This window comes from Marmota monax, unplaced genomic scaffold, assembly GCF_021218885.2.
Source record: "Marmota monax isolate L192 unplaced genomic scaffold, Marmota_monax_Labrador192_F-V1.1 WCK01_AAM20220418_F8-fsc00028, whole genome shotgun sequence".
Classification (NCBI taxonomy): Eukaryota; Metazoa; Chordata; class Mammalia; order Rodentia; family Sciuridae; genus Marmota; species Marmota monax.
In genome coordinates this window covers 5,599,508-5,614,139 of record NW_026694779.1, presented here as the reverse complement: position 1 = coordinate 5,614,139, position 14,632 = coordinate 5,599,508, and the positions used below count along the sequence as shown (strand labels likewise).

General features: G+C 37.7%; 1 protein-coding gene across 2 annotated transcripts in view; it reads left to right on the top strand.

Annotated features, from left to right (window-relative positions):
• Grm7 (glutamate metabotropic receptor 7) overlaps nt 1–14,632 on the top strand; it is a 797,874-nt gene that overhangs the window by 525,569 nt on the left and 257,673 nt on the right. For both annotated transcript variants that reach the window (XM_046425529.2, XM_058572990.1), the window contains exon 6: nt 6,804–7,004. In XM_046425529.2, the coding sequence (XP_046281485.1) occupies nt 6,804–7,004 (201 nt within the window). The remainder of the gene's footprint in view (nt 1–6,803; nt 7,005–14,632) is intronic.

Here is a 14,632-nt window from a genome sequence, read left to right as displayed (position 1 = left end):
CTTTTAAATTCTTTCATCTAATTGCTCTGGCCAGTGTTTCTCAAAAACTGTGTTAAATAGAAATGGTGAAATAAGGCATACCTGTCTTGTTCCAGTTTCTAGAGGGAATGCTTTCAGTTTTTCACCATTTAGAATGATGTTGTCTTGGGGCTTAGCTTTTATAATGTTGAGATATGTTCCTGTTACCCCTAGTTTTTCTAGTGTTTTGAACATGAAGGGGTGCTGTATTTTGTTGAATGGTTTTTCTCCATCTACTGAGATGATCATATGGTTCTTATCTTTAAGTCTATTGATGTGATGAATTACATTTATTGATTTCCATATGTTGAACCAACCTTGCAATCCTGGGATGCACCCCATTTGATCGGGGTGCACTACCTTTATGATATGTTTTTGCATTTGATTAGACAGAATTTTATTGAGAATTTTTGCATCTATGTTTGTTAGAGATATTGGTCTGAAGTTTTCTTTCTTTGATGTGTCTTTTGCCTGGTTTTGGAATCAGTGTGATATTGGCTTCATAGAATGATTTTGGAGGTGCTCCTCATTTTCTATTTCCTGAAATAAATTGAAGAGTATTGGTATTCTTCTTCAAAGGTCTTGTAGAACTTGGCTGTGTATATAACTGGTCCTGGGCTTTTCCTGGCTGGTAAGCTTATGATGGTGTCTTTTATTTTATCGCTTAAAATTGATCTGTTTAAGTTGTGTATACCATCCTGATTCAATTTGGGCAAATCATATAACTCTAGAAATTTGTCAATGCCTTCAATATCTTCTATTTTATTGGAGTACAAGTTTTCAAAATAATTTCTAATTATCTTCTGTATTACTGTAGTGTCTGTCATGATATTTCCTTTTTTATCATGCATGACAGTAATTTGAGTTTTCTCTCTCCTCTTTGCTAGCTTGGCTAAGACTTGATCAATTTTATTTATTTTTTCAAAGTACCAACTTTTTGTTGTGTCAATTTTTTCAATTGTTTCTTTCAATTTCATTGATTTCAGCTCTAATTTTAATTATTTCCTATCTTCCACTATCTTTTGGTGTTGATTTGTTCTTTTTTTTCCCCTAGGGCTTTGAGATGTAATGTTAAGTCTTTTATTTGTTGACTTTTTCTTGTTTTAAGGAATGAACTCCATGCAATGAACTTTCCTCTTAGTATTGCCTTCATAGTGTCCCAGAGATTTTGATACATCGTATCTTGGTTCTCCTTCACCTCTAAGAATTTTTTAATCTCCTCCTTGATGTCTTTTGCAACCAATTTTTCATTTAGTAACATATGTTATCTCCAGGTATTGGAATAGCTTTTTTTTAATCTTATTGATTTCTAATTTAATTCCATTATGATCTGATAGAATGCAGGATAGTAGCTCCACTTTTTTATATTTGCTAAGAGTTGCTTTGAGGCATAATATATGGTCTGTTTTAGAGAAGGATTCATGTGCTACTGAGAAGAAATCGTATTCATTCATTGAAGGATTAAATATATGTCAGTTAAGTCTAAATTATTGATTGTATTATTGAATTCTACAGTTTCTTTGTTCAGCTTTTGTTTGGATGATCTATCCAGTGGTCAAAGATGTGTGTTAAAGTTACCCAGAATTATTGTGTTGTTGTCTATTTGATTCTTGAACTTGAGAAGAGGTGTTTTTTTGTTGTTGTTGTTGTTTTTTTTTTGTGACTGTAGATGCTCCATTGTTTGGGGCATATAAATTTATTATTATGTCTTGTTTATGAATGTTTCCCTTAAGCAGTATAAAATATCCTTCTTTATCCCTTTTGATTAACTTTGGCTTTAAGTCTACTTTATTTGATATGAGGATGGAAACCCCTGCTTGCTTCCACAGTCCATGTGAGTGGTGTGATTTTTTTTCCCATCCTTTCACCTTCAGTCTGTGGATGTCTTTTCCTATGAGTCTAGTCTCTTGGAGGCAGCGTATTGTTGGGTCTTTTTAAAAAAAAAAAAAAAATCCAATCTGCCTGTCTGCGTCTTTTGTTTGGTGAGTTTAGGCCATTAACATTCAGGGTTGTTATTGAGACATGACTTATATTCCCAGTCATTTTTATTTATTTTTGGTATTTAAATTGACTTGGTTTCCCCTTTGATTAGTTTTTCCTGTAGTGTAATACCTCCCTTGCTGATTTTCTTTGTTGTTTTTCAGTTCCTCTTCATGAAATATTTTGCCAAGGATGTTCTGTAGTACAGGCTTTCGAGTTGTAAATTCTTTTAACTTTTGTTTATTGTGGAAGATTTTTATTTCATCATTAAATCTAAAGCTTAAATTTGCTGGATATAAGATTCTTGGTTGGCATCCATTTTCTTTCAGAGCTTGATACATGTTGTTCAAGGATCTTCTAGCTTTCAGGGTCTGGAATGAAATATCTGCCCATAATCTAATGGGTTTCCCCCTATATGTTATCTGATTCCTTTCTCTCATGGCTTTTAAGAGTCTCTCCTTATTCTCTGTGTTAGGCATTTTCATTATAATGTGCCTTTTGTGGATCTGTTGTGATTTTATATATTTGGTGTCCTAAAAGACTCTTGAATTTGGTTTTCTGATTCATTCTTCATGTTTGGGAAATTTTCTGATATTATTTCAGTGTATTGATTGCTCATTCCTTTGGTTTGGAACTCTATGCTTTCCTCTATCCCAATAAGTCTTAAATTTGGTCTTTTTATGCTATCCCATATTTCTTGAATGTTCTGCTCATGGTTTCTTACCATTTACACCATGTGGTCTACATTCTTTTCAAGATCATATATTTTGTCTTCATAGTCTGATATCCTGTCTTCCCAGTGGTCTAATCTATTAGTGATACTTTTAATTTAGTTTATTGTTTCTTTCATTTCAAGGATTTGTTGTTGTTGTTGTTTTTAACCTCTGTCTCCCTATTGAAGTGATCTTTTGCTTCCTGTGCTTTTTTTTTGTATGTAGCCCTTTGTCAAAATGATCTTTTGCTGCTTATATTTGCTCTCTTATATCATCCTTTAATTCACAGAACATTTAATTGTGTGCATTCTGAACTCCTTCTCTGTAATTTCTTCTGCTGCGCTGGCCATGGAGTCTAATAATGTGGTGTTTGAGCACTTTCCTCCCTGTCTTTTCATGTTGCTGTGTGTCTTCCCTTCTAGCACTGTGGATCCTAGGTATTACCATTTTTATCTATAGGCTTATAGTGCTCCTGTAGGGATCCAATACCTCTCCTTTGAGGTGAAGGACAATGTTATCAGATCCCAATATAAGCAATATACACCCTAAAAACAAATGTTTGCTATAAAGATGTTTACACTTTGGTCACAATGTATAGAAATGGTGAATTCAATTATTATCTACAATTTACTCAGTAAGTTTATAAAAGGGTCTACAGGTTCTGTTGGTGGACAAAGAACCAGGAATGAAGAGTAGGGATGATATGCTGAGGAGGTAGAAGGTGAGGATATAGAGTTGTTATTTCTTAGGAAGTGTGAAAGAGAAATCTAAAGAGGAAGATTAGTAGCAGGAAAAGGGAGATGAAGTGATTTTGGGTAGACAAAAGTAAGTGGGAAGATAGTACACTACAAACAACAAAAACGCATATATATATATTAACAAAAAATGTTAAAATAGTAGAAATTGGTGAAAAAAAAATAATATACAACATAGGCTTAATATACTATTCAGATGTCCCAGTCCTCAAAATCCTAATTCATGCAAAGTACTTGGTTTCACATATGTTGGGGGTGTGAGGGCAGGAGAATAGAGAGGGAGAGGGAAAAAAATTTTTTTTGAAGCAAGAAACAGGAATTGTTTTGGTTGGAAATTAGTATTATTCCTGCTTCCTTTCTTATCCAATAGATGGGGTTGTCTGTCATTAGCTGGTGTCTCTGCCCTAAGGATGGTGAAGGTAACCTGGGTGTCACTGTGCCAGGGTAGCAGCTGCAGGGGAGAGGGGTGGGTTAGAAACTGGGTACCTGGCCAGCTGGAATTCCAAACTGGGAGTTTCCCTCACTGAAGTTGGTGATGAAAGTGACCCAAGATGGAGATGCCTGCTTTCAGTGGTGGGGTGTCGGGTTGGGTGCCAGGAGCCGAGCGATGGCATTGGCTAAGGAGTTCAGTAGACGAGCTCTGTGGCGTGCAGTGTGTGGCTGTCGGCTGTCTTCAGAGCTTGTGTGAGGTTCTTGGGTGCACGCAGGCTACTGTGCATAGGGGACTATCTATGCTGCTTCAGTGTCCCAAGATGGTGGTGACTGGGGAAGCCCCACTTTGATAGCTGGGGGTCCACATGGGATGTCAACCAGAGTTTCAGTGTGTGGAAAGCTGCTGGATGTCCTATCTGGGAGTGGCCTTGATGATTTCTGCTCAGGTGGATGGCTTTTGTTATGCACGGGTGCTGATGGTCCTGCTCAGGCACCTGGTAGTCCTGCATGGTTGAATATTTGGGAGACCTACTCTGACAGGCCTGGAGCCTGCATAGGCACAGTGGCTGTGATTCCTGTGCAGGAGCAAGAATAACGCTCACAGAGAAGCAGTATTCTCACTACTTGAATCCTAGGTCATGGAGAGACACAGAAGTCTGCTTCCCTCTGGCCCACCATCTTGGATCCTCTATGCTTCACATTTTTATAAAGGGTCTAAAAAAAATCTTTCAGGAAGGAAACCTACACACTAAAAAAATTAGTTGTACATGGACACAATACCTTCTATTATTATTATTATTATTATTATTATTATTATTATTATTATTCATTTATTTTTAGGTGTTGCTGAGGATTGAACCCAGTGCCTTACATGTGCTAGGCAAGTGCTCTACCACTGAGCCACAAACACAGCCATACACATGGTTTTAACACAGTGTATGTCAAGAGCCCCTTGTATCTGGGAGCACTGGCACATGCCTGTGATTCCAGCTGTTAGGGAGGCTGAGACAGGATCTCAAGTTCCAGGCTGGCCTGAGAAACTTAGTGAGACTTTGTTTCAAAATAAAAAAATAAAAATGGCTGGGAATGGAGCTCAATGGTAGAGTACCCCAATACTTTAACAAAAAAAAAGTCTTGTGTTTTGCAGGGCAGGGTTTGGGGTCTGGAATTCCTACTGCTCTTCACTACACATGTGTGCCATAGAAGATTATTGTGGAAAGATCACTGAGAGTGAAACTCAATCTATGACTACTTAAGCTTCATAGAGGGACAGCAGATCTAAAGACAATAAACAGTATTGTGTACTTAACACATAATTTAATACAAGTTGTGTAGGGCTGGGGATAGAAGAGGAAAGAATGAAAGAAGAAAAATGTCTGTAGCCATTTAAAAAAATCTATCTTTAATGTTTTGATAGAAGTTTGAAATGTTCTATGGAAAAAATATTTAATTAGTATTGAAGGGCAAAGTGTAGGAGACCTTTATGTTGTGTTTTATATGGGTGAAAAGAAAGAGGATATCTCCAGGAAATGAAAGAGCAAAATCTTATTAACAGAAAGATCAGTCATCTGTATTTGGAAGGGAAAAAGTATATAGAAAAAGGATGGGCAGGGTCAGCCTCGTGAAATGAACATGGGCTTTGGGGCCTGGGGACCCTAAGTCTTTGTGATTGCTCTACCTGTAAATGATCATGGGAAGGTAATTTAGTCACTAGAAGCCTCAGCTTTGCCTTGAGTGGAATAAGAAAAAGTAACATGAAACTCTCAAACTGTGGATGAGATAATAATTTCAAAAATGCATTGTTTCCAAAAACAGCATGGGGACTTAATCAATGTCAGTCTGTTGTTGTTAGGCAGCTGAGGGCAAAGGAGGGAATACTCTTTGTTGTCAGGGGAACCGATTAGGTTCTGTTTTTTTTTTTTTTTTTTAAAATATAGTTAGTGCAGAGTCAAGAAAGGATTTTGAGAACAGGGTTGGGGTTGTCAGCTCTGCAGTTTATAATGGGGAATATGGAGGAATGAATAATTGCAGGTAGATAGCAAACATTGGACCCCGATAATTATAAGTAGAGCAACAGCAGAGAGTCCAGAACAGTTCAGTGTTTCAGAGGTAGAATTGATAGGACCCGGTTGTTCCATTAGGTCAATATACATGAAAAAGTTAGGAGTGAGAGAATAAAAACAGACACCAGGGTTTCTCTCCTGAGCAACTTGAGTCTTTCATAATACCTACAGTTCAGATAGGCAGTGTGGTAGGAGGAGTAGGTATACAAAAGGAGTTCAGGTGTGGTATTTAGAATGTTTTCTATCATTTTCCTAATGGCCTTTAAAGATCTGAATTTGAATGTGGCAACTCTGTTTCTGACTCCAAATCCCTTATTTCTATGTTACCATTATATTTTGGATAGTGTGTTGATTTATTGCAAAAGCTGCCATTGTGACCCTTTGAAGTACTGCTTCTAAAGTTTATTTAATAAGCTGGGCAAAGTGGAGCACACCTGCAATCTAGGCTGATGCAGGAGGATTGCAAGTTTAAGGCCAGCCCCAGCAACTTAGCAACACTCTTTCTCAAAAAATAAAAAGTACTGGGGATGTGGCTCATTGATAATGCATTCCTGATAATCTACTACCCCCCTGCCCCCCAAAATAAATAAATAAATAAATAAATAAATAAATAAATAAATAAACTTTATGTAATAAATCAGGGTAGTTATAGTAATGTGCTCCAAAGCAAAATACCACAACTCTGAAGATCAACTGAAATGGAAGCCAAATGTGGCTAAGTGGCTTGCATTATGTGTTCCTTAGAGCTTTCATTTCTTAATGCTCCATTGAAAGTCAATGCAAATTTAGACCTTCTACTCAACACCAATCCTGGTGCATGTGTTTCTTGTTTTAATGTGCAGGACAGGAGAGAATTGGAAAAGATTCCAACTATGAGCAGGAGGGTAAAGTTCAGTTCGTGATCGATGCTGTATACGCTATGGCGCATGCTCTTCACCACATGAACAAGGATCTCTGTGCTGATTACCGGGGTGTGTGCCCAGAAATGGAGCAAGCTGGGGGCAAGAAGTTGTTGAAGTATATCCGCAATGTTAACTTCAATGGTGAGTCCCTACCATCTGAACTTTCTGGAATCCAAAATGGTTGGCACTCCATGTTTCATAAATCAAATAGTTGCATTATTATTTGACCTTGAGCTTGTGTCAAAACCTGGTAGATTATGTAATTTTGAATGATTGAGTCAGTGCATGAATTAATTCATATTTGGGGGTTGTAGTTCATTCTCATGTTGACATAGAGAAATTCTTGCACAAAGCCAAATTCTTCCTTTATAAATGTGAGTAAGGGAGGAGAGGAAAGGAAGGGAAAGGGACAGTATGGCTGCTTAAACTCCAAGCGTTATATCCACAGTCCAGTCATGTAAGAGGAGAGGGTGGAGGGTACCCCACCCTTCACATGACCAAATTGCTATAGGTACCCAAGGTAATAGAAGTAGTAATTGCAATTTGCCACACTAACCACATTTCACAGTACAAACTTGTTCTCAAACTACAGAATGCAACTATAAATTAATAGGTTAAATAAAAGAGGTGAGGAGAGATAAATAGAAAAATCGGTAAACAATTTAGAAGACTTTGGTGGAGAGGGGAGAAATACCATTTCTTTCACAGTACCTTTAAGTATTATCTTGACTCTTAGAACATTTTAATGTTTCATGTCCCCTAACTAAACAAATAAGTCAAATAAACCTCAATGTAGAACACAAGATTCAACATATTTGTTACCAAATGTTCTTAACTATATCACAAATTAATAATATAATGACACTAAAGGGGAAAAAAGAAGAAAAATAAATGCAAGAAATTTTTAGAAAATAGTATTTAGTTGTATAAGGTATGGCTACAGAAAAATAACATGGATATTATACAGTTGCTAGTAAATATGTTGGATTTTTCTCATTGTGGATAATGAGAGCCAGGTTTCTCTTTGGCGGAGATAGAAATTACTGATAAATGAAGGGTAGAATGAACTGTGTTGTGTCAGATTAGATTTAAAGATATCTGCATTTCTTCATATACATACACATGAGTAGTTACAGGAACAGATATGTATTGAATGTATCTATTTACTTGTACCACCTAGGTATGTCCACTGAGTGGCCTAGGGACAGTGGCACCTCAGGAAAAAATAACATGTGGCACTCAGATCTTATTTACAAATACCATTCTCCAGGAAAAAGAATCAGAGTTCCTTAGAGAAATGGAATCCACGGCCAGTGCAGAGAAAATACAGTATGTACTTCAGATATTCTGTGCCAGAAAGAAAGAATGCTACTGGTAGAGGGGTTACAAAAGCTGCCTTTCTAGGAAGAGAGAACTCAGAAACTAGTGGGGTTGTGTGACAAGGGCACAGATCAACTTGGAAGAGGTCTCATTTGCCAATTCTGGGACCAAGTGGGTTATAATTCATAAAGGAAAGTAAATATCCATAAGTCCATACTTGTATAAATAATAATTGGATTGAATAAACAAATGTGAGAGAATGGGTGGCATGATAGAATGACAGAAAGACGGAAATGAAAAATCACCATTTGCAAAGGCCTCAGTAATCATTGTTTCTGGCAAGAATCATTGAATGCTTAAGTTATTGGGTTAAAGTATAAACAGAAATAAGGTGTTTTCTTAGTCTCAAAAGTATCTTCAATTGGGATACATATTAATTTCTAAGGTGAAAACAGTAGCTTTGAAGTGGAGGAAACTTCAAGACAGCTCCTTGAACAAGTGATCAAGGTGAACGAAACCAGTAATAACTTATCGTTGTCATTTGTGTCTTGATACTGTGCACAGGCACTGTTAGAGCATCATGTCTGAGGCCTTATTGCAAAAAATAAATATCTTGCATAAGTCATAATATAAGAAATGTACAATAATATATAGGAAACATTAGGTGAATCCAATTCAAAGTTGTTTAAGAAAATCATTGACCAGTACTCTTCAAAAGTATCCAGGTTAAGTGAGGTGCAGTGGCATATGTTTATACTTGCAGCTACTTGGGAGGTTGAGGCAGGAGGATTGCTCGAGTCCTGGAACTGGAGGTCAGCTTGGGTGGCACAGCAAGACCCTGTCTTGAAATGAAAAAGTGCTCCGGTCATGAGAAAAACAGATGGTAGAACTGTTTCAGAAGGGAGGAAAATGAGAAATGATTGCTATCAAATGCAATGTTGGAATGTTATCTTACACCAGAAGAAGGACATTCATGGGATATTGAAGGAATCATAATAAATTTTGTTTCATAGTTTTAATATACCAGCATTAATTTCCTTGTTAGCTATATAACAGTTAACACAAGACAACAATAACTCTTTTGCTTCTCTTGTTGGAATTTAAAGTACATTTAGACTCAAAATATTGTGTATATTTTTCAGGAGTTACCTAGTATCTGGATGAAGTGATCCAATTTGGGGAGCAGTATTTTTCTAGTTAAGATGAAGACAAAAATGACTATATATAAATCCAGAATATACTTCAACTATAAGTCATCTTTTTTTCATAGTTTCTTCCTGATCTTACAGAATCTCTTACTATATAAAACCAATTTTCACAGAACAAAACAAATGTGAATTTCATTACTTACAAAGCAGTAAATAACATAAGCTGAGATTGGTTCTGGGCTTTGTATTCTGGTCCATGTAAATGTGTGAACATTCTTACACTAGTGATTAAAAAAAGTGCAAGTTTTCTTAATTATTGTGCCCTGTTTTTTCTCCCTGACAATAATTATAGACTACCGACTCATTTTTGTCAAGACCATCTTGTCTGCTGATGAATTAGTGTTGCTGAATTTTAGAATAGACACAGGGGATGGGAGACATAGATATCTATTATTTATCACAGTGGTTACTCTATGCCAGAAACTCTGCTAAGTACTTTGAATATTTTGGCTCATTTACTCTTCAAGACTACATGATGTTTAGATTCTGTTTTTTTCTCTTCTTCATAGATAAGGTAGCTGATTCACAGAGATGTTAAGAGAATCATGATGGACAGAGTTGTACACCTGTGTGGATTCCTAGAGCATAGGGCACCTGCATCCACAGTTTGCCCCCTTGACTATTATTCTCAGAGTTGTTGAGAGGAAAGGCTTATTACATTAGTCCTGCTGGTCCATCTTAGATCTCAGTTCTGGGGATTTCACTGCAAAGGTCAATTTCCCCCTGTGTCACACCAGTGTAAGCTCTGTGGCCCACACAGTATCTTTCTGAGGAATATCTTTTTTTTTTAAATCTGGACAGTAGGGAGATTTTTTATAGATTCTGGGACATTGCAACATTGATTGATGGCAGGGCTCAAAAGTTTTTGTAAAGAATAAGAAGCTGTGCACAATTTAATCAGTGAAGTGCCCATGTTGCGTTGAGAGAGAAAAGAAACTTGATATGTTTTAGTTGGTCAATTTCTTGATTTGTAGGTAAAGAAATAAAATCCTAAGATGTGAGAAAACATTTTTTCTGAGACTTCACAGTGACCAAATGATAGAGACCGATAGCCTAAGTCTCTTTTCAGGCCATTATAGAGAATTTAGTCTTCCTTTCCTATGTTTAGGATTTTGATTGTTCTTTGTCTCAGTATGCTTCATTGTGCTCCTCTTAATTTAGTAAGAAATTCCATTTATCCCTAGGAATTTTGTTTCAGACCAGTAGAGTACAATTTAATAACTCTGACCTTCAATTTAGAAAATGATAATAGAGTATCCATAAAGTATTACTACCACTTCACCAAGTACTTCACCTACTCTTACGAATGGAGGGCAAAAGGATGACTCTTCTTCATTCCAAACCACCTTTCCCTGCTTCCCAAATGAATGCAAAATCCCAAGCAAAAATTCACTGTAGTTATTGGTATGTTGACCCATATGACCAGATAATAATACTTGGAAATGCAACTTTAACAGATTTGGTGCCTGGATATAAAATCTTGATATCTTGGGTTGGGGATATAGCTCAATTGGTGGAGGACTTGCCGTACATGCACCAAGCCCTGGTTTCAATCCCCAGCACCACTAGAAAGAGAGAGAGAGAGAGAGAGAGAGAGAGAGAGAGAGAGAGAGAGAGAGAGAATATGAATGAAATGAATGAATGAATGCATGTCTGGACCTATGTTTTATCATTTTAGGAGAAATTGAGGTAGGAGATATTTTGTAAAGATGTCACATCTCACATGCTTTCTTGGAAAATGATGTTAGCTTTCCCTCATTGAGAGATGAGGTTTGTGTTCCATCCCTTTGAATCTGGGTGAGGCTGTGACTAATTTGGAAGTGACATCACGTGACTTCTCATTGCACAAAAAGTAATAGAGCTCTGCATGGTTCTCTACAAATAATACAAACATAATTATTCTGATAAAAAGACAAAATGTCATCCTCATAGGTGCTCTAGTCACAGCCACAGCTGAGATCCCACCTTACAGCCCATCTCAATTATCCTGCATGTGAGCTTCTAATTGCTGCAAACTGATGCACATGGTCTAGAGATATACTGCCTCCCTTGGGTCCTGACCTAATTACCAAATCCATGATTTCATTGCCTTGAGTGTTAAGATTTAGGGTTATTTGCTGAGCTGAAAGAGATAACAGGAACTCGTATCAGTGCAGCATTTCTAGACTCTTTGCATGGGGTGGTAAAATGAGAACAGAAAACCTGCCAGGCAGTTCACTTGATGGAGGGGATCTTTTCATCATCAGGGCAGTCTGAATCCCCAGTCCTTCTCTATTCAGGAAGAAAGCAATTTTATTCACATCCTCTCACCTAGTGGGATTTTCTGTCATGTGTACACTCTCTTCTCTGCCACCCATCTTATCTGGTATCCCTATTTCTTTTGCCCAAGCATACCTGTATTCTGGTCATAACACCTTGTAGAAATCTCTGCAGTGATCATCACCACTCCCCCCATCTCTTTTTTTCTCTCAGGACTTCTTTGATTTTCTTTTTAAATATAAAGTTCATTGAATGCAAAGTCTTATTTTTTCTCTTTCAAGAAGTTCAGGGGTTCCGTTAAAAAAGAGTTGTGGGGAAAAAAAAACTAGAGATAATAACCCAGTTGCAGTATATAGAACCCACTCAGAAGGTCAAGGCTGCACTATATGCTATTACAAGTCATCACTTAGATAAAGTATCCAGCTCTTCAATCTGGATTTTTTTAAACACAGCTTTAAAGAGAATGGAAAGGGAAAGACAAGAATCATTTCTTCTAACAAAGATTGTGAGGAGGAGGAAGATTTAGGTGACCTGTCCCATTCCAGTGAATATTTAGGCCATGTTCTTGTGTCTCTTTGGAGTCCTAGGCTCCTATATTCTTTCTTCTCTCCAAGTCAATGAAAAACTCCACTTGTATTATTGAATGAATCGAAGCTGTAGAATTTATAGCAAAGCAGAACACAAATCCTAGTATCCAGTGTGGGGAAAAAAAAAGGTGAATATCTGCATGTTATTAGTGCAAAACAACAGGATTCTTGTTTCTTGCTAATAATGTGAAATCCAGATTTCATTTTTTTCTGCTTATAGACTTAGAAGACTTGCTGAAAGCAGGAAGCCAATATTGAAACCTTTGTTGTTGTTGTTGTTGTTGATGTGGCTTTTGTTTTCTCCCTACACTGGGAAGGTTTGTGTTGATTCATACATGGAGCTTACAAGATCTCTGTTAAGATAAAGTGGGTGCTTTTGTAGTCTGCAGGAATGATGTCTCAGTAATACAGAGAAGAAAGAAATTAAAACAGTGCCTTGGGCTGTTTAACCAGATTTAACCAGTGACACTAACTGGTGAGACCAAATCAGTGTTGTTCATAGGAGGTTAATTCCCACTTCCAAACTGGGCTCTAGCCTGTCATATGGGGGGAAAAAAACTTTTCTAGCAGTAGAGACATTTAAATTAGATACCAGTTAACAGAGGCAGCATTGGTGCCCTGGAAAAGACCAAAGTGTGACTAACTGAAGGCATGTGTTCTGTCTGGTTTCAAAATATCAGCAAATGAAGCAACAAGAAGAAGAAAAATCGTTATCTATTAAGCTTTTACTATGTAAAAGGCACAGAACCAAATACATCCTCACTCTATGAGAAATGTAATATGAGTGCTAGAAAGTGAGACCTTAACAGAGGCCAAACTTCAGTTAAGTGGTAAACTTGGAATTTAAACCCATTCAAGAGGATTCTAAAACCAGTTACCAAGCACTGTTCTAGTGTAAGTAGCTGGGTGACTAGAACAAGTGACTTCCCTTTTTTTAAGATATGCCTATGCTTCCTTACCTATAAAATTAGGAAGTTGGATGCTCTGTCTCCTCCATCTGCATCCTCATTGGCCACTCCTACCATAAGAAGATCACTGCAAACTTGATGGCTTGAACAGTGACCATGCTTTATCTTAGAGTTCTGCTGCCGGCAAGTCCAACATAGGCTTCCCTTAACTTGAATTTAAGGTGAAGACATGGCTGATCCCTTCAGGAGACTCGGGGAAAGTCTGTCCTTTAGCCTTTTGGAGCTCCTGGAGGCCACTTGGCTTGTGACCCAGGCCTCATATCACTCCAACTTCCTGTTTCCATCATCACATCTTCCACCTTTTACTCCTCCTGCCTCCCTCTTATGTGGACTTCTGTGATTGCACTGGGCCTTCCCATATTATCCAGAACAATCTTCCATATCATGGTCCTTAATTAATATTTTCAGCAAAGACCTTTTTGCTACAGAAAGTGACATTTAAGGTTCTGCAAATTAGGACTTGGACCTACTTGGATCATTATTCAGCCTACTACAAGCTGATTTTTTAAAACTTTTCTTTAATATCCAGTGGTATCATAAAATTGTAGGATGGTGTGCATTTGCTTGGCTGTTCCTCTATCCTACCTGTGATGTTGAGCCCATGTTGCCTGGAAGGGTCACTGTCAGCATGAGTTTCCAGCTTGGTATGGTAGGCCTCTTAGGACCCCATATATTGCCCTCTTTCTGGCTCTCATTTTAACTTCATCCTTATGTTGAATGATCATTTGTATGGGGCCACTTTGTTTCTATAACTATTTTCTATAACTATTTTAAACATTCTTCCTCCTGTCTGGTTAACATGGTGTGATAACTCTCTCATAGGAATGCAGCCTCATATCATCTTGCTGTCCAGTCTTGTCATCCTTGACTTGCATGTTTTGAAGCAGTCTTTCTCCGATTCCTATTTTCATGTTCTAGAGAGAAAAGGCCTTGTTATGTTTAGCTATGAGGTGGCCCCCAAGAGCCTAATGAAATAAAGTTTAGAGGCAAAATGATTGGATTATAAGAATGTTACACCAAACAGTGCATTAATTCACTGATAGGGAGTAGCTGGGTGGTAACTGTAGGATAGTAGGTTGTGGTGGAAGAGATGGGTCACTGGGGGCATGCTTTGGGGGCTTATATTTTGCCCTCATTGAATGGAGTGCTCTCTCTACTTGATGGTGGAACCATATCCTATGTGGTTTTCTTCCTCCGCACTCTTGTACCATGATGTTCTGCTTCACCTTGGACCTGAAGCAATGGGTTCAGGCACCTATGGACTGAGACCTCTGAAACCTTGGGCACCAGATAAACTTTTCCTCCTCTCAAATAGTCCTTTTAGGTCTTTTGGGTACAGTGACAAAGAGATGAATACACAGGCCTTTTACCCTGGACCTCTACAACATCTTTCTCTGGTTGATGCCTGGTGAGCTCGTTAATGTAAT